General features: G+C 41.6%; 1 protein-coding gene across 2 annotated transcripts; it reads right to left on the reverse strand.

Moving 5' to 3' along the window:
• Positions 1 to 132: 132 nt before the first annotated feature.
• Positions 133 to 24,321, reverse strand: LOC119661029 (fatty acyl-CoA reductase wat). Of its 2 annotated transcripts, XM_038070189.1 has the most exons (10): positions 24,044 to 24,321; positions 23,793 to 23,959; positions 6,572 to 6,688; positions 3,092 to 3,166; positions 2,874 to 2,986; positions 1,800 to 2,048; positions 1,432 to 1,687; positions 1,179 to 1,371; positions 619 to 1,116; positions 133 to 562 (listed from the first exon to the last, which is right to left on the reverse strand). In XM_038070189.1, the coding sequence occupies exons 3-10, from the start codon at positions 6,603 to 6,605 to the stop codon at positions 475 to 477; spliced, it is 1,506 nt and encodes a 501-aa protein (XP_037926117.1). In that variant the 5' UTR covers positions 6,606 to 6,688; positions 23,793 to 23,959; positions 24,044 to 24,321; the 3' UTR covers positions 133 to 474. The 2 variants fall into 2 exon arrangements, with proteins under 2 accessions (XP_037926117.1, XP_037926116.1); XM_038070188.1 differs by having other exon boundaries at positions 23,793 to 24,321.
• Positions 24,322 to 24,601: the final 280 nt, after the last annotated feature.

Below are 24,601 nucleotides of genomic sequence, written 5' to 3' on the forward strand. Positions count from 1 at the left end.
TAGATATACTTTGCGGCCCACGTGCAAATGGGATAGTTCTGCAAACAAATATACTTACTCGTCTCCCTCTTGGGAGAATACGCTACGTTCTCTGTCTGTCCGTACAAACCTAACAATAAAAATACTTTGTAATAAGTTTTCTTTTATTGTTTATTTTTCCTTTTGCCCTGTTTGTGTTCATAGTTTCCTGTATTGCTTAGAAATTTCATCCAGAACCTCGAAGCATATACTTTGAAGGATAATTTCCCTTGTTGAACTTTATTTAACGTTTTTTTTTTTCCTTTATCTCCCAAAGTAAGTATATGCCTTCAGAATAGAGATACCCCTTTGACCGTATTCCCCTATGTAATATACATGTTTCTATTGCTGGATTCATTATGTTTTAGTTGCATTCATTCGTGTGCATATTCCTTGTGCCAGCAATAATCTCATAAGCACGATATTCCAAAAATTGTTTAAAGGACATTTAAAAGCTTAAAATAATTTTGATAAAATCGTGTAGAGCAAAAACACTGCTAGTGTGTATATGCCGTAGATCAGCGAGTAATGCAGTAGTTTCAGTCTGTAATAGGAAGAGGGAGTCATTTGAGATGATTCAAAGTCTTAAGATTGACTAACCTTTTGTATCGTTTGATTGCATTTTCGACATTATTCGGATCCTCCTTCACCACGAACGTTCGTAATCCTCTTATACTATCTTCAACCAGAGTCTCCCAATGGACTGTTCGCATATCAAAGCTGAACAGCTGTTGATCCTCTTTGGTGAGCCTGTCGTAAAGCCTTCGTGTATTGTTGTTCGAAAATCTCCATATTCCATTGCTGAAGTAGCTCATGACTGCACAGAATTTGTGAACCTTTCGGTAGATCTGCATCATTCGTGGCTTCCTTCCAATGGCGACTAGCCCTAGATCCATTAGGAAGCCGGGTAATGTATGATACAAAAAGCAAAGCAAATTGAACATTAGTTTCGATGAGGTGATCGTGAGATTCGGATGCCATATCGATCGTAAAATTGGTAACCGAGAACCTATTTCATAGCCTACTTTTATGTAAGTTTTCCATGAGACTGAATTCTCAACGTCCGGAATGTAGTTATAAATTGGCGGTTCGTCGTATCTGATTGAAATTTGGAAACGTAGTTGGGATTATTTTTGTCAAAAGACGAGGCAGATACTCACGTTTTCATTGAAACATCCCAGGCAGCAGCTAAAAGAGCGTTGATCGACATATCCACAGGTACTACATGTGCCGCGTTATCCACCCGACCATGGAATACACGGAGGATGCCAGTGCCTACGCCAACTATAATACCACTCGGTCCATACATGTTATCTATCCATCCAGGGATAGGCTCCTTATATGTGGGAATCACTATAAATTGCAGGGATTGTAGGACATTTTTCTTTCATTTTCAGTAATACAGTCACTTACCAATTCCCGGGCGAAATATAACAATTGGTAAACCCTTTGCACTGGATCGTACTAGATCCTCAGCCAAGGATTTCGTGTAGGTATATGTGTTTGGATAGTCGCGTATGAGCTCATGTGTGATATTATCGAGTGTTCGGTCATCCAAACAATCTGCCAGACAACATGCATTCTCGCCGGATAGGTTGACTTTATAGAATTTCTCCTCGATGAAACTATGGTTGCAATTAGCAAACGCTGTAGATACATGAACTATCGCCTACCAACAAGGACATGGAAAGCGATCAAAATTAGCATATTCGAGGTCGAAACTTGTAGGTTTGGTGGCTTATCTTCTTCGCTCTCCTTCAATTCAAGCGTTTACTACTCACCTTCAACTTTACTAGTTCTCGACATAGTCCAATAATCTCCCTCGTTCCGCAAACATTAATACCCAATGCAATTTTCAATTTCTCATCAAATCGTACTGTGGCAGCGGCATGAAAAACTACATCGATATTTTGTTGTAGAAGTATACGTTCTTCAGGGCTAATACCAAGACCGGGTAGCAAACAGTCGCCTTTTATCACGGAAATTTTATGTTGAAATTTTGGTTTCAATCGTTTCACTGTATCAAATACCTTATTTAGGAATAGAGAAAAATCAGCTTTATATTCTTGATAATCATACGAAGGTTGTTTCAAAAATAAGGTTCCCAAATTTGTCGCCCATAACCTTAGGCAAAATCTGGCAACACCGACTTGTTCGCTAGTTCACCTACCACCGGTCTCAACAACATATCGCCCGTCTGCGACATTCACTACCGATCTGACAGCTATCTGCGTTGGAGCCCGTCACAGCTGTCACCGCCAGGTGGAAAATTCGTGGGTTCATCCGATTTCTTCACGGAAAAAAGTTACCACTCATAAAAATTCATCGTCAGTTAAGTGAAGTATATGGGGAAACGTGTATAAGCATTCAATATGTCCGGAAATTGTGTAGAAAGATCGCTGGCAGCCGCACACGATGACGACATCCACGATGAACCACGAAAGTAAACAAAAAACTAAGGACTTGATCGAGGGAGTTGGCTGAAAAGTCATTGCCCATCTCCCTTACAGCCCTGACATTGTACCTAGCGATTTCCATCTGTTTCCGAAGTTGAAGGGATACCTAGGCGGCCAACGATTAGAGACGGATGATGAGTTGCAAAACAAAGCTTCCAGATTTCTCAACGAGTTGGTGGCGAACTTCTTTGAGGCGGAAATGCAATTGTCGATTACTTGTCAGAATGGCGACTATGTAGAAAAATAGTTTTAAAATCAACGTTCCCACGAAACGAATTTCTTTTTCTCAAGTAAAAAAACACCTTGCGCCCGAAAAAAGTGTCGAAACTTTATTTTTGAAACAACCCTCGTCAATTGCATGAAAAGTGAGGAAGAAATAATAAGGAATTTGACACATACCGGATCATCAAACATCTCTTCAAGTCGTGTATAAACATCTTTGCCCTTTTTATTCCTGATAAGTATGTAAATATGCTCGATATCCGTGACTCGTATTAACTTTTCAATGATAACTTTTTTTAAAAATTAAATTGTCACCAAAAAAGGATGATACCAAAAACAAAAAAGAAAATATGAACACTTTTTATCTGATTTTAAGGACAACTTAATATACATACTTTTTCCAAAAAATCCAGTTCCTCCGGTCAGGAAAACACATTTCTTTCTGTAGAATTCTTGCATGGGAGTTTCATCTGTAAATTATGAAACGGAAAGAGTTGAAAATTAGAATAAATCATTATGTTATATTTTATCTTCGTTGGTTTGAATTTTGTAAGCGTCTAAAGTGAAGCGATTTTTGGGGTATTTTTATTGTGAAATGGCAACTTCCCTGTGTACTCGTGGGACCAAGATATGGACTCAATAATAAAAAACAAAATAACAAACCGATGAGAGAAGAAGAGGTGGTGATGCCAGGCGCAGGTGCTGAAACCAACCGCAGAGACCTCCCGGAGCGAGGTCTATTTTTTTCCAGCTGGGAATCCATTGCCGTCAAGTTGGGTCTTGCGAGTGCCAGACATAGTACTCCCAACCCGAAACCATCGACATCAAGGAATCCCTCAAAAGTAGTCGGTCACCGAAAACCAGCAAAGAAGCGAAGGTCCACTGGAGTCCTGCTCAAGAGTCAGTACCAGAAGGCCATGCATATTCTCAGCAAGATTGCCAAGAATAAGGAGGCCGGCACTGTCGACGAGCGGGATAAAAAGGACTTCGCTAAATACCAGGCGATTGTTGAGGAATATAACAACAAACGCCTGGCAGACGAGCAGAAGTCGAAGCCCACCGCTCTCAAACGCAATCGATCTCAAAATGAGGTCGAACAAAAACACAAGCGGAGTAGAGTGGCAAGAGTTCGGATGCTAAGCAACCTCTGCAGAAAGATAATGAGCCTCGAACTGCGAAACCCTTCGGTGAAGTGGCCAGGACTCACTTACGTGTGGCGCTGACGGATGACAAGTTCGCTAGAGGCAAACTGGCGCTGATTCCTCTCAGGTGGTCCGTTTGTTCCACGCTATAGCTTATGAGGACCAATTCTCCAGGGACTTTTTCAGTTCGTGCGTTGCTAAGATCAGCGACGTCTGGCAGGGCGTAAAGTTATCCCCTACGACGAGATTTCCAGTAGACCAGTCGCTCGAATCTGGTTGCCAAAGATCCACATGGTTCGTTGCGCCTTCAAAACCCTAGTATTCCCATGGACGCCTGGGTAGTCATCCAGGCGTGGAACCCCTAACAAACAGCAAAATTTTTCTGATACGTATAAACGGAGGGTACCTTGAGGTACTGGAAACGCTAGAGTATAAAGGGCGGTTCGGAGTCAAGCACGCAAAGGTCAAAGTGTTTCGCTCTGCAAAACCGGGCGACGACCAGGATCCAATCGACGCCGCCAAGGAGCTGTTAGAGAAGATGAGGATCGGCAGTCCGACGGGGACTGACGAACCCCCTACGCAAGCAGACCGTGCTGAGGGTTTCGCAGATAAATCTGCAGCACTCGAAGTGCATCTCGGTTAACCTGATTGTCTTCCCCCTAGATGAAGATATCAACATCGCACTAGTACAAGAGCCTTGGGTCCGAGGCGACCGAACCATCAAAAGGTTCCAAAGCAAATATTATAATTTATTCTAAAGGGCAGAAGACGTTGATCAGAACAAACCTACAGCATGTATCCTCACGAGGAAAAGCCTGCACGCTTTCCGAAGCCCGGACCTGAGTTCCAGCGACCTAGTCTACTAGAGAGTGGTAACGGAAAATCACCCAGAAAATCATTCGATCCCTATTTGAATCTGAGATTTCTAAGCGCTAAGCCATTATATAATTAGCCCATTTTGTGGTAATGTTACTCTAATCAATAATTGTATATGATCTAAAGAATTAATACTGAATAATGATATAAGTCACCATTAAACGTAAGAAAATCGACCCCTTGACCGTAAGATCGCGGAACTCAACCATGGTTCTATAATTACTTACTGAGCTAAAAGATAGTTTTATAATAGTATCGCTTATGTGTGGTTTTAAAACCGCAAAAGTTTTTCCTATGCTGTCTGTTCTTAGATTCCTACAGGTAATCAATTTGCGTCAGTTAAGCCTAAGATCGAGAAAAATATAATTTGAAAAGTGTCACATTTGGAAGGGGGAATTAATCATCTATTTACGTTATGCACTGATTCATTAATCTTTTCATCTTCCCTAAAGTATTTTTGAAATTTTTATGACCAAGCAAATAATGGCTAATCGTCAATAATATGCTGAGAACGTGTGTGGGCGTTTCTTATTTATCATAATATAACAATATACTCAGGGCCGTAGAAAGGGTGTCTAGGCTCGTGGTGACTCCCCCTTTGATTTCTTTAACTTTAATTAAATTTTCTATTCCGTTTCCCTTCCTGGTCAGATCTGAATAGACTACATAATAATCTCCAATTGGAGAAGACTCTGAATAAGCATTTCGTCTAGATCCAGATACTCCCTGTTCATTCGGGAACCACCCTTGAATTATTCCACTCGGTCAGTCAACTTCAACACATCAATCTTCTAGATGAGAGCAATCATCTCAAGGGCGGTATCAACTTCGTCAGAAGCGACAGATCGATGTGCCACAGTTTGGCCCCAAGGGGCATGGTGAAGTGCGAGCTGCCTAGAAGTGTCCTGAACGATAGACTTTATGCCCTTCCCATGGAACACCCCCACATGTCTGCCACGATCATCCGTCAGCCGGTACAGATGGACGCCCAGTCGCCGCTGGGCAGGAACTTCAGGTCCAGCTTGGCGTTATAATGTTTATTTAAATCGTTTTGCCGGAAGTTCCTCCTCCCACCTCGATGATCGTGCCCTTAAGTTGTGACAGCCAGCTGCTCTCTCCGGGGCTAATCGCAATTTCTCTTGGACCTCCTGTTTTAGGGGCTCCATCCTCGCATCACTAGAAGTGACCGAGGAAGGATCCTGAAGAAAAGGTTCAGTTGGCGCAACAGAGAGTATGACCCTTCATGCGTGATCATACTCTGACCAAAAGCCAAAAATTATGGGGTGTCTCCAGTGACTAAATGTACGGATGATCTCAGCGCGCAGCAGATATCAGGGAACTCCCAGTCGCGCTAATCAGGAGAGACATATGCTCGTATGACGGCTATTAGGGATAGATGAACCCGTTGCGAGGCATATGTCTGCGGAGAATATAGAGCGGTGAACCCTGGTTTAATGCCTCTTTGTCCACCCCGTTGTGGAGGAGTGTCAAAGACATGAAAGATCCGATTCACTAGGAATCGGGTTACAACCTCAGCCACGAAGCGCCGAATCGGTTCTACGAAAACGAATTTCATGAAGTGACCGGCTTCGACTCCACCCCCTCATCCTCCTCCAGATGTATCAAGAAGGATCAGAAGGATCATTAGAAGATTAACTTTTGATTATGTTACGGGCAATAGAGGCTATCTTATGGCGCCAATGTAAACTTTGAATTTGCCTTCTCAGAGACAGTATTTTACGTGATTTGATCGCATTTGTTAAAATTGAAGGAGCTTATGAACTATTTAATTAATTAGGAGAAAAATTTAAGTGGTATATAATCAATGTGAAAAGTACTGTAGCTGTAGAAACTTACCTTTGATGACATCCTCAATTTTTGTTGCATTCATGGTAAACTATCTTTTCTGAAATGTCGGCCTATAAACGATTGTTAAGTTAACGTATCTGTTGTGATATCCCCGAAACTGGGCCTCTGCAACAAATAGAAAATTCAAATTAATTTCTATAATTCTAGATTTGATTAATGAAGTGTACACATAATGTAACAATAAATTTCCCGAGTTACCAGGATTCAAAAATTCGTGTCTTCTAAACTGTTTTTCTTTCCCTCACCAGACTTTATTGAATGCCAATGCCACATAAGATATAAGGATACCGGTCTAGGCTGAGTACAGTCTCAGTATTCACAAATAAGCCTAAAAATCAAGAGATTGATTAGCTCCTCTCCTTAACTCCGTTACCCTGTCGAGAAAGCCGGTTTTCGACTATCTTTTGGACGTCTGATCTGGTCCCTCGCGGTTACCTGAAATGCTCTTCAGCTCCTCAATGACTTCCCGAGACGCTTTCATTCGTCCTCTACTGTTCTGCCCCATGTGCTCTTGGGGCGACCCACCCGTCAGCCATCTTGGCAGAGTGGATTCCACTGCATGACGTAGTCCACAATGCACTTGTCGCCCCTCCTTAAAGTGTGACCCCAATCGCATCGCATACGAGTGCCAAACCTGTGTGCCGACCAAGTTATTCGTTTGAGATAGTGTCAGGACAGCGCACTCCGATAGTCCGACGCAGACAGGTATTGATGAAAGCCTGGAGGTTTTGTGTAACAATGGAGTTCACTTTTTATGTGCTACTCCCATATAGCAACACAGGAGGGAACACTAGCGCAGAACAGTGTCAACTTGAACTTATTGTTGAGATAACTGCATTTCCTGATTTTAGACCGTGTAGCGAAAGCGGATCTAGCGATTTTAATGCGTCGGGCAGCATCCAGTTCGGTGTCACCGTTGCAGAAATCACGCTTCCTAGATATACAAAATGATCGATGCTTTCGATGCTCTGCCCATTAATGCAGATAGGGAGAATGCGTTGACCCGTCAAACAGAGAACCTGTGTTTATTTTCACTTCAACTCTACTTGACTCTCTTTCCAAATCCAGAGCCATTTCGCCAAGGTCCATGACCCGAAGAGAGCGATGAGAGAGCAAACAGATGCGTTGTCGATCAGTTTGAGGAAAGATGTCATCGTCCATTGAATTTCTCCTCATCCTCCGGACAAGGAAGTATGAAGGACGTTCCTGGCGGACTCCGCTTTGGACAATCGAGTTAGCACATAGAGTGACACTTTCTGACGTTTAGCGCTAAACCATTAGCAGAGCGCTAACGAAGCAAATTGTCTAGGCTAGATTAAACAGCGGAAAACAGCTTCGCAGAAAACAGGGACAGGTAAGGAGGCGGAAAGGTCGCGGTGATAAAGAATAAAAATAATAACGGACCCTGAATAGATTCCTGTGGGATCCCAGAGGAGCGGGAGGAGGACCGGGATCTGCAGCCATGAAAAGAGACGCGGCAGGATTCGTTGGAAAGGTAAGAGGCAAGCTATAAAACAAGTGGTATGGAAACGCTTAGAGACGCCGTGTTGGCGCTGGATGTCAGGAACGCATTCAACGCGGCCAACTGGAACAGAATTAAAGGGGTATTGGCTGACATAGGTGTGCCCGGGTATTTAACGAATTTGGTGGAAAACTACCTCTCAGAGAGAACTCTGTGGTGCGGGAAGGATGGGTATCGATACTTGGTCACTGTTGCGAAATATAATGTATAGTGGGGTGCTTTCTCTTCTCGTCCCAGAGGGTACTACGATTGTCGATTTTGATGATGACCTAGCTGTGGTTGTTTCAGCAAAACACTCAGAAGATATGGAGGTTTACGCAACCGAAACAAAAAGTGGTAAAATCCTGACTAGAAAGAGCCGGGCTGTGTGCTTATGTGTGCTTTTAGAACCACATCACATGAGGCAGTTTGATGATGGCAGGCATGATCCCTGTCGACATTCTGGCGAAAGAAATGAGTGTGCTGTACCATACAAGACGTATGGAGGGGCACACAGGGCGCAGATAGGACGAGTCTACGAAGGGTCGATGGACGCACAGGCTCATTCCCAATATTAGGACATGGCTTGAGCGGAAACATGGGGAAGCCAACTATCATATTACCCAGTTCCTCACGGGACACGGTGGTTGCTACAGGCAGTGTCTGCACGGCTTTGGGTTGGATGATTCTCCCAATTGTGCGGTGCGGGGCTGGGGCTGCCGAGATCGGAGTTGGTTTTTAGTGGCTGCAAATCCGACACGCACCCGCTTTAGCTTCGGCGTTTGTGCAACGGAGCTGGGGCGGATGTCCCTTTCTGAGATTTTTCACCTCTGTGGACGAACAGAAAGAAAATATAAGCGTATTGCATAAGTACGGAGACGGGATGCTTGGCGGGTGGCATTTGCCTAACGTACTGTCTCTGAAGCGGCCATGATGCTGATCACGAGAGTGATTCCCGTTGCGCTTCTTGCTAAGGAATATAAAGCCATATACAACCGCAAGGGAGAAGAGTCAAGGGCGGTGGTTGCTCGTGAAGAACGGCAACTTACACTAGATGAGTAGCAACCCTCTTGGCACCTTAGACTAGAAGCAGATGGATTACGCGACTTAATAGCAACTTAGGAGCGGGGCTGACTCGGAAACATGCTGAGACTGACTATTGCCTTGCCCAGCTCCTAAGTGGGTATGCAGGTTTTCAGTCGTACAAAGGAGTTGTGGATGACGCCCATCACACCTTGTTTTCTTGTGGAAGGTGGGATGGGATTCGTCGGCAGCTCTATTTAAACAAAGGGGATCTCTCTCCAGACAATATTGTCGAGAAGATACTAAGGAGCGCTGACAGGTGAAGTCATGTTGCGCATTACGTTCGGGTTCTTCTCACTGCAAAGAAGATAGAGCTCGAATGATAGAAGGTTCCTTGAACTACCAGTTCCCTGTTTGACAAAGGAGGGGAGGGGAGGAACTCCATGATTTGAAGGCTCCACATTGCCTCAAAAAAACCTGGCATTGCGGGCGGAACTTTCATGATAGGTTCGAAATGTTTTCAATGAACTCAGTTGATTGCAGCAGGAAATTTCGAGTTAAAATTCCTTCGTCCTTCCTTCGTCTCTGTCCACATCTTCAATCAAACCCTTGATTATCAATCATCAATTTTGAATACGTTATAATCAAAATGCTCTCATATATGTGCATGCTTCATCCAATAATTTTTGAAACTTGCTTCCAGCCGCAATACCTTTCGTGAACAAATAGCCATGATAGTGACTTTTTGGCCTTCACGAAAGCCAAGGGCAAAGTATGCACCTTAAGTTAAAGCCTATCCCAATATGTTGAAGAAAATTCCGACTTCAACGACCTTGGATGCAGCGATCTGGTTTCCGCATTGGATATCATTGATCTTTCGGTATCCTATCTGGAGAGCGACGCAGAAAACGATATGATGTGGTGCCGTTTAATCAACCACGCAAAAACCCACTATCCATTTTGAGTTTACCTCTGCATTGCATGAGTGCAGTCTTGCATACAAACCAAATTGCAACTAGTGCAGTGCGATATACACGAAAACCAGTCTCTTTAGTATAATATTTTTACAAATTGCGGAAGAAATCGATTGCATACCGGTTATGATTCATGTGCATCAGGGAAAAGATACGTACATGCAATTGCAAGATTGCTACAACATGGGTCAGGCCTCTAGGCTCTAGGCATTTCCTAATTATTGACTTTGGACCTGCTTTTGCTTCCAGAACAGAACAATAAAAGATAAAACAGGTATCTTTATCACAAGAAAAGATAAAACAAGTATCTTATGTAAGATTTGATGAAAATATCGTTTATGAAAAAAATCATTTTCCTGTTTTTCGCATGTAGTGTGCCTGCAGGGAAAATTACATTTCCAGAAGTGCCGAAATTCTCTTTAAATTCCGTCTGAATCGTTTCATAAATAGATGACTTTACGTACGTACGTCAGCAAAGCTGAAATATCGGAACCTCCAAATCGAACTTCCATTTAATTCAAGGTTAGTTACTTCGTCAAACCAAATTTCAGATTAATTATAATCGCATCACGTTTTCCTCACTGAGTCTTATTTGGAGATAGTCATACATCACATATCTAACAAAACTTCGCTAAAGGCTGTTCTGTGCACAATGGCTGATTATATAGAATCGGATTCATCACATTTTAAATATTGTAATGTAACGATATTGCTAACCATATTGCACAAGCCTAATATTATGGTCAGCTTAGTCTGGCTTAGTTTGCCCAGAAGCGCATTTTAAAATAGTTGGAACTCAAGAAACTATATCAATTTAGATGCAGGGTGGAGAAAAGTATCTTTTTGATAGTTGCGCTTGGCTAGCAAGAAAGACTGGTTTTTCTGGACTACATAATGTAATTAGGGAAATGTTTAACAGACAATTAAGTGCATTTCAGGAAGTGCGCTTGTCGCATTTTGTCCATAAGGAGGGGTCAAAATTAATTTTTTAACACTTAAAGGAATCATTCAAAAAGACGCAATTGAAAGACAATTACCCCTGACTGATGACTGCAAATAAGCTTCAATCTGATTATGAGATATAAGGTGTTGTATCGCTATCAAATGAGACAGATTAAATTAGTTATCTAATAATCCACCGCACATGATGTTCATGTCTCAATTGAGAATCGATTAAATTTGAGCTCACATCTATATGCTCCATTGTACGCTGAATAGTTGCCTTAGTTGCCTATGTACGCATTCCTATATCTTGGACTGAACAGACAATAATCGAGCCTCTAAATATGACGACATTAGGCACACATATTGTACAATAGATACATTCGCGCATAAGATACTTTACATGAAGAGTGCGTGCGCAATTGTATATTGAAATTGCACAAAGCTCAAGCAACAAAAGCTGACCCCCCAAAAAAATCAAATTTAGGTCAAATTTAAATCGTACGCTGATTGTATAGATCACTCCAAAACCTACGTCAGTAAATATGTAAATATCTGTAATATATTCGGGTAAAATGTGTACGTGGTTTAGTACTTGTTAATAAAGCCTATTTAGTCTGTTGCTATTATTTGAGGCATGGTAACAAATCATGAAAGAAAGTAAAAGTTTTTGCATTGAATGATTAAAGGTTTTGTGGGTTTCCCATCTATAAAAGTGCGAGCAAAAGATTGAATTTTATATTTTAAATAGGAGGACGTTGTACCCGACGTAGGGTCTATATATGTCTCCCTTACTACGAACTACGCTGTCTCTAAAACCCTGCTAAAGTTATCATAAACGGAAAAGATGTGCCAAAGGGAGTGAGGTCAAATATTTAGGTATGACACTCGATGCTAAGCTCAGCTGTAAAAGACACATCCCACGATAGAAGGGCGAGCTAAATGACAAATACAAACAGATGTACTGGCTATTGGGAAGGAATTCCCAGATGACCATCAACAACAAGCTACTAATTTATACGCAAATCCTAAGGCCCATATGGACGTACCGTATCCATCTCTGGGACTGTGCCAAAGAGTCAAACTTGAAGTTCATCCAAACGTTCCAAAATGAATTGCCTAGAAACATGGTAGACGCTCCCTGGTTCATTCGTAATGAGGATCTGCATTGGAACCAGCAAATGGAAATAACGAAGTCAGACAATTGACTGAAATTTCTAATGTAATGAGACGACTGCTAACATAAAGGATGCCAAAAGAAATAAACTGCTGAGAAATGACCAGTTCCTCAGCAAAGCCAACCAAACTGCTGACAATAAAAACAAAACTTAAATATTCATATGTGGTGAAAGGGTTTTTAGTTTAGTTTAGTTAAATGGGGGGAGCCGCAGCTCCGAGCACTCAGGCCATTATTAGGCCCATTGTACTATCCCCGTAAGTTGCCTATTCAATGGCTTCCCGCCTACGGTGTTCGCAGGCTTTAGCGAATCTGAGAACATTCTCAAGAGGCAGAGAGTGTGCAGATTCTTCATTGAAGAAAACCTTGCCAAGGTGTCTTCGTCTGAGATCTGAGGATGCCGGGCAGCTGCATAAAAAGTGCAGGGCAGCTTCCTCCTCCTCCTCACATTGGCTGCACACAGCCGAAACCACTACTCCAATCTTTTCCATATGGTAGTTTAAGGGGCAGTGTCCCGTCAAAAGCCCTACTAGGGTTTTCATGTCCCACTTCTTAAGGGACAACAAAAATGCCGCTCTAGTGGCCCTAGGCTCCTTCACAAGGATTTTCGCTTGCCGGCAAGAGTCCAAATTTCTCCACTCGGTTGCGTGAATCCTTGCAATTTCACCTTTCAGAGTAGACTTGACAGTAGATGGTCGGATTCCAAGAGCTGGTTCTGGGCTCACCATTGTGGATCCAGACCCTCGGCGAGCCAGTCTATCAGCCCCCTCATTACCGGCGATGTTAGAGTGCCTCGGCACCCACATCAGGAATGTTTCGTTCAGTCGGCCAAGTTTCAGCAGCTCCTGATGACAACTCCACACCAACTGGCTTGATATGATGTTGCCATCTAGTGCTGATAATGTCGCCCGACTGTCGGAACAGATTCGAATGGTGCGACCCTTCCATTTTTGTCGCAGACATTCTTCTGCTGCCCATGAAATGGCATATATCTCCGCCTGGAATATGGTCGTCATTTTTCTGAGGGGTCGGGCCTGTTCTATAATCGGATTCTCCGAGAACACGCCTGCACCCGATCCATCCCCCGTGACTGACCCGTCGGTGAAGATTATTAGGTCTGTAATCTGAAAAGACTCATGGCCACTTGTCGACCATTCTTCTCTTTCGGTGATTACGACAGTATATGTCTTTTCAAAGACGAATCTGGAAACCATATGATCGGTCGGCATTAGGGCTACCGGATGTTTTTCAAGGAATTTCCATATAGACGCATGCCCGTTGGATTGGCCGCCTTTCCACGCCCCAATGGTATCGAGCCTATATGCGTCGTTGGCTGCTTTCCGTTTCACCTCCAAGTGGATGGGGGGTAAATTTAGGATGGCTTCAAGTGCCGCAGTCGGCGTAGTACTCATTGCTCCAGTAATACTTAGGCAACCAAGTCTCTGAATCTGCGTTAGCAGCTTCCTGCTGTTAGCAAAGTTCAGTCTTGGCCACCAGACGATGCATGCATACATCAAAATGGGTTTTATTATGGATGTATACATCCAATATATCCGGTTAGGTGAAAGTCCCCAGGTCTTACCTATCGCATTCCTACAGCACCAGAGCAATCTGCAGGATTTCTGGTATTGTTCCTGGATATGATGCTTCCACGTTAACTTGGAGTCGAAATGCACTCCTAAGTACTTGACTGTTTGTGCCAGCTGGATTTCCGCCCCTGCTAAGGTGGGTAGCGTAAAGCTGCCCCACCTGACGTTCCTAGTGAACATAACTAGTCCAGTCTTCCTAGCGTTCACCGTGAGCCCATTGCGGAGGCACCAGCTGTGGATTACATGCAGAGTTGCATTCAAGCGGTCACATACTGTGTCCGCAAACTTGCCAGTAATTATTACGGCTAGGTCGTCGGCAAATGCTTGCGCGAAGACTTTTTTTGTCCTCCAGGAGCCACAGCAGGGTATCCATCACCAAGAGCCATAACAGTGGAGAGAGAACCCCTCCCTGTGGGCAGTCCCTGAGACATCCTGCTTCAATAGACTTCTGGCCGACCGATATGTGGATTTTCCTCCACTCTAGCATGTGAAGGATCCAACTGATTAGTAGCGGTTCGATTCCATGCTGTCTTGCCGCATCACAAATTGCCGCAAATGAGGCATAATTGAAGGCACCTTCGATGTCCATGAATGCGCCTAAAGCGTATTCTTTATCGGACATCGCCTTTTCAATTTTTGCCGTAAGTTCATGGAGTGCTGTCTCCGTGGATTTGCCTTTCTGGTAGGCGTGTTGCCTATAGTGAAGTGGCCATTTAGGAATGTGTGTATCCGTTATGAACCGATCTACTAATCTTTCTAGTCCTTTTAGCAGAAAGGACGTTAGGCTGATCAGTCGAAAGCTTTTTGCGTCTGTGTAGGTGGGTTTTCCTGGTTTGGGAATGAACAACACCTTCACATCCCGCCATATAATTGGAATATAAGCGTGTGCTAGGCATGCCCGATATATATTCCGAATGTGTCGACCCAGGGCATCCATTCCTTCTATTACTAGCGCAGGAATGATGCCATCCGGACCTGCAGACTTATATCTGTGGAACGAGTTAAATGCCCATTTCACTCGCTCCAGTGATACTACTTTGCATGCCAGATTCCAATCTCTCGGTTGAGGGCTGTATGCACCTGTTGGCCCCGAGATTAGATTTTGGATGCTGCCTGGGAAGTGTACTTCAAGCAAATGATTTGCCGTTTCTTCATCGCTTTCTGTGTACTTCCCATTCTGTAAACGTAAGTAACCCAGTTTCTGGCTACGTTCTTTGACCAGAATCCGCTTCAGCTTTGAGGTTGCCTCAAGAGAGTTAGTCTCTTCGCAAAAGCGTCTCCAAGATGATCGTTTAGCCGATCTTATGCTCTTCTTTAGAGCCTTCTGTGCCTCTTTATAGCGATTCCAGCTAGTGCTTGATTCGCCCTTCAGAGCACGACTAAGGAGCATCCTTGTCGTTCTCCTCTGTTTTGCCAAATCCGAGTTCCACCATGGTGTTTTACCCTTCTTTGGCATCTTGAGTGGACAGCTTTCTTCGAAAGCTTCTCTCATGCTAGTTGTGTGGTGAAAGGGTAGTATAGGTCCCTGGGCGAAACATGGAACCCACGATGAAGCATAAGACCAGGAAAACGCCTACTGAACCAACATCAACAGGCAACTCATCAGACGCTGCTTCACCTCTGTCCTGGGAGCAGCGTGGCTGAAATTAGCGACAAATGATTTATATATAATCGCAAACACGGCATGAGTGCGAATTATATTGAAAAACTTAGATGTTTAACCAAAAAGGTGAAGTCCGTGGACTACAAGAGAGGAAGTAAGTTGCTTTTCGAGTGCTCCGGTCCGTCAACAAGCGGATGCGAACTCAGAACTCCCGGCATTCACAACAAAAAATTCACTTCGGCCTGATTTCGCGATTATATATAAATGGAGCGCTACTCCCAGGGCAGAGGGGACGCAGCGTCTAATGAGTTGCCTTTGCCCTCGACGAAATCATCAGTGAACCTCTCGAAAGAATTTTTGCCCCCCCCCCCCCCTACATAACGACGAAATCTGTGAGCGATGCCATAACCGTCAGGTTATGGATAAAATCCGGCTCAATAAGTTGCGGTGGACTGGTCACTGGATGATCTAGCCTAGAAAGTATATAAGGGCAATATCTATAGTAAAAAAGAAGACGAGGCAACCCTGCCTGAGATTAAGCGACGACGTAGAATGCCAGACAGCTTTTAGGGATACCGAATGGGTGGACCTTGGCGGTGTCTGGAGTACCTTATTAAGGCAGACCTAGACCGGATACCGGTTGCTGCGAAGTTGATGATGATGATGAAGCAAGCAATTGTGGTACCAGCAGAGTAGCGAGAGAGGTATGATCGGAAACTGGAGTAAGATGACTAACCATTGAATTCAGCTGGAGCGGATAGCAGACAACAAATTCCTTGTTATATATTGTCCTCAAAGGGAGGAGGAAGGGAGGAGGAAGTAAATTGCTACGCTTAAAGCTAAGGAAGGAGACAGAATCAAAGGACCCAAGCTGTAGGGCGTTGTAGAACCGGCATAGCCTCGGGATCAGGGAGTGAAAGTAGACGTCGAGCTCCACGAAGGATACTTGAAAAATGTCCACACTACGTGTATTAGGAGAGGCGTAGCGGAAAATAATATCAGAGTTGGCAGAGCAATCCATCAGGCACTTACAGAGTTTGAAAAGGGTTACTGGGGGGCGTTACTGCAGGGAAGGAAGATTAAGGGTGCGGAGTTGTTGCGTATAGCCAACGCGTGGAAAATTCTTGCTGTACAAGAGGATCCGGGTGAATTTATGTTGTACAACTTCAAGAGCGCGACAGTCACGGATGTGGAAGGGGAACCAGACTACACAGCAATATTCAAGGATGTTTCTGACAAGAGAGTATTAAAGAGGGCTGAATTGAGGTAAAGTCGGAGGAGGAACGTAGGATAAAACTAGACATTTTCTAAGCACTAATGATGATGTCAACAAAATGGGAATTGAAACGAAGTTTGTTGAATATTACACGTAGGTCTTGGATGGAGCTCAGTAGTGAAAGGGGTTGCCCACTAAGAGAATAGGAAAAGGAGTCTGTAGGCAAACGTTATGCTGGACACATGTTAAATAATTTTTGGGGTATTTTGGCCGTCCATGAGGGGCAGAGGTGAGGCAGCGTCTGATGATTTGCTATTTCTGTCCTGGTAAGAAACCATAAAGCTGTCTTCGTCAGCACAGGTTAACTTCAATATCTGGACATCCTTCCCATAGCTATTTGAACCAATGGTTGGATATTTTATTCCGACCTCATCTTACTCTGCTCAAGTATCCTGGGCAAACGAATAAGGTGCTGTGGAAAAAGAAAGTTGAGAACATGGAGAGGCAGTTAACGTCTAGAAATTATTATCTACCAGGCGTAGTAGTAGACAGTCGGACACCATAAAACCTCCTACGATATAAGCATGCTAAAACCAAGTTGATGTACATGCGTGGCTCATTGAATTGTCTACCAGGTCTCTGAAAATTACCATTAAACTTGTAAAAGACAACTAACGATAGACATATGTACATACTAGCTCTGTGTATACATATGAATGAAGTCTTCACACAACATATTATTTAATCATTTGAAAAAGGTTTGTCCGCCTAAAAAGTAAGTGCACGCATGTTACCACGAGCCATTCGTTGTATGACGACACACCTTGACATTGATTTCGTTTTTTTTTCTTGGAATGTTTAAATAAAGTATATTCCATTTTCTCAACTGAATCCATTGCGTTGATTAAATCATGAAAGGAAGGCTTAAATTGACTTCTTTTTTTGGATGGATTGATTGGTGTTTGATTGATGAGTTTACAACCAAGAATGAATATTTCTAACACTTTTGTATTATATTAAATCTAATTCTGCAATAATTTATAAGATAAGATTTTATTAATGCATTTGTGACCATTAAAACTGTTATAAGTGCTGAACAATATCCGGAGTTTAAACTCTAGAAATGTATATAGTGTAGGTCTGACGATAGGGATTAGAAAGTGGAGGGGAGGGACAGAATCTTCATGGCAGAGCCGAATGATTTCTGCCCCAACTTCGATTTTCCGCATAATTTTCACCCCGAACCCAGAATTAATCATGCTTAATGCTCAAATCTCATGCAATGTTCTAAAAAATAATAGATATAAAACTAATTAATATTAAAGAATTTAAATACAATTTATCAAACTCAAAGACAATCATAAAATAAAAATAATTCATTGCGTTATAAAATATTTCCATAAACATAGAAATTTACATTTGTCAATGAAAAAAAAAATAAAATGAAAGCAAACTATGTAATTCCCTGTTGAATGCGATGAAACACGCACTCAATCTTTAGAGTAAATGTACATTTTCCATTTGAATTAACGATGATGATGATGACAACCTTTTACCAATGAATTTCGATGAAAAAAACAAATTTACTTTATTAGTAACTTTTAGCAAATGAAAATGTACAGATTTTTTTCTATAAATATCGAAATGATATTTGCCTAGTTTTCTGATTTTTTCTTTTTCTTTTTGATGCTCTTTTCTTTTCCTACTTTTCTTTTCTATAAAAACATGCCCCTCGCTAAAAAGTCAATAAATACTATATATATATATATTCTTAGAATTGTGTTCCTTCGAGACTAGTTTTATTTGTTTTTTCCCGATGGTTTTACACGTTTATGGTTATATTTGAGAAAATAACTACTAAATGCTTTGTTAATAAAACTCACAAAGATAAACAAGATCCGGGAATGAACACTATAATTATAGAATCAATATTTGATCTGAGTTCACTTGTGAAAAAAGGTAAAAATTGTCAATGTTATTGACATCGTCATGGTTTATTATTTGAATATTATGCTGTTATCTGTGTTAGGCTGGAAAATCAAGAGGCAGGTGTGAAAAATGGAAGCGGATATATCTAGGATGATCGTGGGGGTTTCCACTTAAGATCCACTCTCAAATTATGATCATACTTTCGTGGAATCTCTATTATTCTTTAAAAAATTAATTCGTCTGGTATAAGTTGATTAGGTCTAAGTGCACATTGGCAACAACAAAGGTTCAGAATAGATATTTTTATGATAAGATACTTTTTAAAGAATAATCTAATAGTGAAGGTCATCATAAAATTAAATTCAATTAGCACAAAATGCAAATAAACTTCTATAGGGTTTAAACGAAAACAAAGTAGACAAATATAAAATGCAATTGAACTTTACTCAAGTATGAATGGATGATTCTCTCCATTACTATATTTATTATTAGTATGAGATCATGCTTATGCTAATTGATTTTCAATTATTATATATTATATGTAAATGCTTTGTTCTAATGTATTTGAATCAGGCAGATATATACAAATATATATGTATATAAACGGCACGTATATAAAAGGGAAAGGGAGAAAACATCGTACAATTGATTATTTAATTAAACATTTATAATAGTGACAATTTTACCGTCATTTTCCTTAATAATTATCGAATCGTGTATGCAATCTTTCTCGTGGATTTAGCAATTGAAAGTTGAATTGAATTTCCTTCCAATCTTAATAGGTAAACTAGAAAGTCCACAAGAAGTACTTTAACGTAATACCCCAAAAATTAATGCTAAAACCCACCATACTTTTCTATTAACCAGTGGATATTGGATTAGTTTCTGTTACAACTCAGCCGTGGATATTCAACTAACTAGAAACTTGAAATTTACTACGAACTTTTACCTCGATTAATTTAACTTTTATCCCCTTTTTCCAGGGAAGAATGCAACGTGGACATGGTCTTTATGTTTGTCCCCCCTCCCTCCTTCCCCAATTTCATGAGAAAGACCAGTAAATATTAGATTGCCTGTCACGATTTTCTTTATTTTTTTCCCATGATTGATAACCTGTTAGGTACGCAGCAACTGTGCCCCACGTTGGGCGCCAACCTTCTGTTGAGTCCACCGTTGTATCGTCTTGGCACCAATATGGTCACCAAGGCTGTTAACCATCAAAATTCTCCTAACAGGTTTGCCCGTCGTGAACACCGACTGCGCAAGATAATATGAGGAACCGAACGCAGATGCTGGAGCTATTAAACCCCTGTCAGGACACAGAGATTTTATAACATGCCCTGACCCAATAATCAAGAAAACTAAACCTGCCCGAGGTAAACTACTGAAGTGTCGAAGCGGGTTCATACCACCAAAAATTTCAATCACGAAGGAGCTAAACTGCCAACCGGTCTAATAAGGGAGAGGATACAATCACAAAAAAAAACCTAATGCGAGCGGGAAAGACGGGAAAGTATTAACTCTAAGCTGATTCTGACATCTACGCGACGAGTGGCCTCCGTCTTTCTTTCCTCTTCATGGGGAGCCCATGCGGCGGCCCTCCCTAACCCAAACGTTCACCCCCTGCCTCTTCCAATATAATGGGGGGAACCCTACGAAATCGAATCGAATCGATGAACTTTAATTTTTGATACATGTTGAGTCAATAATTTGAGCTAACTCCTCGACAAAAATTTAAAAGATAGAGCTGCTGAGCTTCTGATGGATAAGTGAATGAACAAGGTCCATTCTACTCAGGCACGATGGCAATAATTTCAGCCAGATATGCAGAGGAATTCGCTGAAGAGCCCTGTTTTAAGTGTCAAGTTAGCTCGAAAATGGAAGAGAATGTTTACCTGGTGAACAAAATCCTTCCAAGTTTGTTTAGGCATCAGAGTATTCACAAGCGAAGGGAGTTCTGACTCTCATACTATCAAATCCGGTAGGTTGCCCCACGTTGGGCGCCAAGGAGATGAAACACTGTACTCTCATCATAACAAACTTGGCGCCCAACGTGGGGCCACCGTTTTTGCGTATATAACAGACTCGGCGGCCAACGCATAGATTCCCGTCAATAGCAATGAGAACTATCCAGTCATGAAAAACCTACGTTGGAAGCTTATTTTCTTCAGCAAAAGAGCAAAGAACAAAACCTTATCAAAATTGACTTACTGTTTGTCATGGCGACGATTTTTTATAACGCCGTATTTGACGTTTCTAGAAAAAGGAAGGACAATCTCTGGTTAATATTACAGTGAATTATTGGACTGCTGAAGGAAACGCGGCCGCATTTGGTGAACAAGAAGGTACTGTTTCACCACGATAACAGCACCACCTCCAAACTGCATGAATTGCGTTATGAATTGCTACCGTACCCGACGATTTGATGAAACACGGTATTTGCAGACTTTCCAATAGCTGTTGTTCCTCTCCACTCCATTTGGTCCCTAAGTCAAACGGTTATTGGCGGCATGTGGAGATTATAGGCGTCTGAATGCTCAGACTGATACTCCATTCCACTCAACTATGATTTTGCGCAATCCCTAACGAACTGCCGTGTTTTTATGACCTTGGATTTAGCTAAGGCGTATCATCAAATCCCTATCGCTCCCGAAAACATTCCCACCTTTGAGACTCTTCGAGTTGCAGGATGGCTTTCGGCTTGTGCAGCGCTGTGCATGTTAAACACAGACAATGTTGTTGCAGACGCTTTATCTCAAATCTCGAAGGTCGCAGTCCCCGCCGTGATCGATTATACGACAATCGTTGAGGCACAAAAAGACAACGCAGAGCTTCAGAACCTGAAGGGGAATTCCAAATACAAGTTCAAGGAGTTTCTTTTCTTCAGCTCTTATTTACTCTGCGAGACCTCAGATAAGGGACCCAGGCCATCCATTCTGGTCGATTTTCGAAGGGAAGTATTTCATGCAATACACGATTTTGCACACCCAAGTATCAGGACGACGAACCGGTTAAGCACCAAAAAATACTTCTGGCATTCAATGAATAAGGACGTAAACTCTTGGGCCAGACAGTGCATCGCCCGCCAGAAATGCAAGGCAAACAAACACGTACGAAAGGAAGTAGGTGTATTCCCTAAGTCAACCAAGCCCTTTCACATCATCCATCTTGACATCATCGGCCCTTTGGGAGACTCGCACGGATTCAAGTATTACCTCACAATCATCGATAGGTTTATGCGGTAACCTGAAGCAATATCTCTATCTGACATTACGGCACAATCATGCGCCGAGGTCCTCTGTCGAAAGAGGATTTCGAGCTTTGGTGTACCAACCGTAATCATCACGGACCAGGGAATGCAATTCGAGCCTATTCTTTTCACAGAGTTAGACAAGCTCCTTGGCATAGAACTACTGGATACCATCCGCAGTCCAATGATATGCGAGCCCAGCGAGAGGAGCTGATGGCTGCGCCTCCCCACCGACCCTGTGTTAGACATCAGTGGGGGGTTAAGCGACTCTGGATTGCTAAGTCTGCTCAGAGACGCCGTTTCGAAACTACGACCGACTCCACCTTCCTGACACGCGACAACGAAGTTCAACACCCCCCAGAGGCCTCGAGACGCATTCACAGGTCCTCATTCAGGGGGATGCTCCTCGGAGGCCGATGTAACCATAATACGAGGGCCCTTTTAGAGTTTTGGAGTGAGTCAAGTTCAAGTTCGACGCCCGACGCGGGCCCAAGTGGGTCTCCTTTTCGAGGCTCTCGGTGCCCCATTGGTCGGTGAGCATTCTACGTTACATATTGAATTCTTCACAAATGTGATTGTTTCAAAATTTTATGCAGTAGTCTCCATGCATGAATTTGAAAGAGAATTCTATAAAGAAAGACGGTTTTCTGCTGAATGTATAATAAAAGATACAAGGACATCATGCAACCAATTATACGGAATCAGTTAAAACTGACAATAGGTATTATTCATAACCATGACGATATCTTTATAACGTTCTCGACTTTTAGTTTAAGATTGCATACTTATTACTAAAATCTTTGTATGTACTACCATTGCCATGGTCATCATGATCACATTGTATGGCTATTTTAAACCCAATAAAAAACCCATTCTCGTATACTACCACTATTCTACTGTTGAATCGATCATAAATAGTGGAAACACTAGAAGAACCTGTTGCCAAGAACAAATAAATGCAAACGAGAATTCAGAACTATTTAGATTAAGTGTTTTTGATAGTGCAAAAAGTTGAATTTTCCATTTTTAAATGATTTTATTTTATTGGGTATTTTTTTTTTTTGTCCCATCAAGGTTATAACCACATTTCCGGTTTATTCTGGATGGCCCCGGATGCACGTTGATATATACCATGTTGTTTTAATCTAGATTCATTTTGGTTCTATTTGAGGCCACGTTACCGCGGCTACGAATGACGGTTGTAAAATGGTCATCAATTTTTATAGAATTGCCTATTTTCGTTTATAGCTCATTCATGATAGTTGTCCTTGAACCTGTATGTCTTCTCTTCCATTTCAGCGAGTCGGGAGTAGTTCTCAGGGTTTAGGACCAGTCTGGGGTATCTCTGCTCTTCAAGTATCTTCTGCATGTTGTATTGCTATTTGAGCCCAATCAGTGTCGAATTAACTATTCTTCCTAGAACTTTGATCGTTGGGATAAATTAGATAGATACATCTATCTATCGTTTCTCGGCAAACTAGCAATCATGAAATTTGTTCTTTCAAGAACAAAGTTTCAACTTGTGTAAGGCAAAAGAAAAAGGAGAAATTCCAAAAACCCGTTCCAATGATTTGAATGTGATAATTCACTGATCAATCCTAGACGAGGCAATTGTTGTTAACCTTTTTATCCGAGTTGAATAATCACGACATGTTTTTGGGAGGAAGGGGGCGTAACTTCTAAATTCTTCTTGTAGTTCTGAATAAGAAAGAACTGAAATGTAGGCTATTCATAAATCTTTTTATTCTCAGGATATTCTGCTTTTTTCTTCTAAACTTTTTAGCTAATTAAACCCAATTTATTTTTTTCACCTGAAAGTACTCATTCAAAAGATTTTTTCTAATTTTTTTTCTAACTAAATTACCGGGAAAAACTTCACTTTTTCCTCTACACATAACATTTTCTAGTAACTCTTTTACGAAAAGATGGTTTTACTATTCAAATACTATTCTAGATACCAACATAAAATAATAGATACATTTCAATCTTAAGAAATCATACTTACATCTGAGCACTTTACTTTTTACTTTTTTATATTTGCAGAAGATTCTTTCCTAGTTAATGAAATTTATATTTGGGTTTCTAAATTTTACCCTTGTTCACTGAAAATTTCCACAAAACGTCTGGTCTTGGAATGTTTTCTTCCTTCTAAAACACAACGATGCGTTTTAACTGCAAAACTCATATGTAAGGATATGAATTTTACGATAAAATTTTTAAATGATCACTCGCCAACTAAACAAAAGGTCTACGCACTTCTTTTCAAAAATCTTACAATATTCCCATAATACAATAATTTTCAAATAATATTTAAAATTTTAGTTATTTTCGCGGTTATTTCTTTCGTTTACATTTAATTTTAAAAAACACGTCGTTTATCCGCGGCGGCACTAAAGATATATGTTTTCGCCGATCAACAGATTGAACTCGAATAATCGAACACTAGGACAGAATTTTTCATTTTTTGTATTCCAACTTGTGGGGAACGTATCTACGTATGTATAAAAACCGTCGATGGGAAAAACGGTTGAAATGTTACGAACGTACGCGACAAAGTACAATGTATAAATGTGTGATAGGAAAATTTAAAAAAAAAATATCGAAAAGATTCAAGATCTTAGTTGGATGAAAAGCTCGCAAACTGTGTGTGTGTGTGCAGAAGCAACAGCAACACACGACACCTGTCTGTAATCAAAATTTTGAAAAGAAAAAATAGTATCTTTGTACGTGTATGAAATCGCATATACAGACGTGAGTGGTTTGAAGCTATTAGCCTGTACTCATAATGCGCGCTTTTCTAGCTTTCGTCTATTT

The sequence above is a fragment of the Hermetia illucens genome, chromosome 7 (genome assembly GCF_905115235.1).
Source record: "Hermetia illucens chromosome 7, iHerIll2.2.curated.20191125, whole genome shotgun sequence".
In the NCBI taxonomy this organism is placed as follows: domain Eukaryota; kingdom Metazoa; phylum Arthropoda; class Insecta; order Diptera; family Stratiomyidae; genus Hermetia; species Hermetia illucens.

What these genes read in the sequence shown, in the direction of transcription:
- LOC119661029 (XM_038070189.1), bottom strand. Translation starts at nt 6,605, where the DNA reads ATGAATGCAACAAAAATTGAGGATGTCATCAAAG. An exon ending in AAGAGATGTTTGATGATCCG is followed by an intron (nt 2,049 to 2,873) that starts GTATGTGTCAAA and finishes TTCCTAAATAAG; the next exon opens with GTATTTGATACAGTGAAACG. An exon ending in GCAATCAAACGATACAAAAG is followed by an intron (nt 563 to 618) that starts GTTAGTCAATCT and finishes TTCCTATTACAG; the next exon opens with ACTGAAACTACTGCATTACT.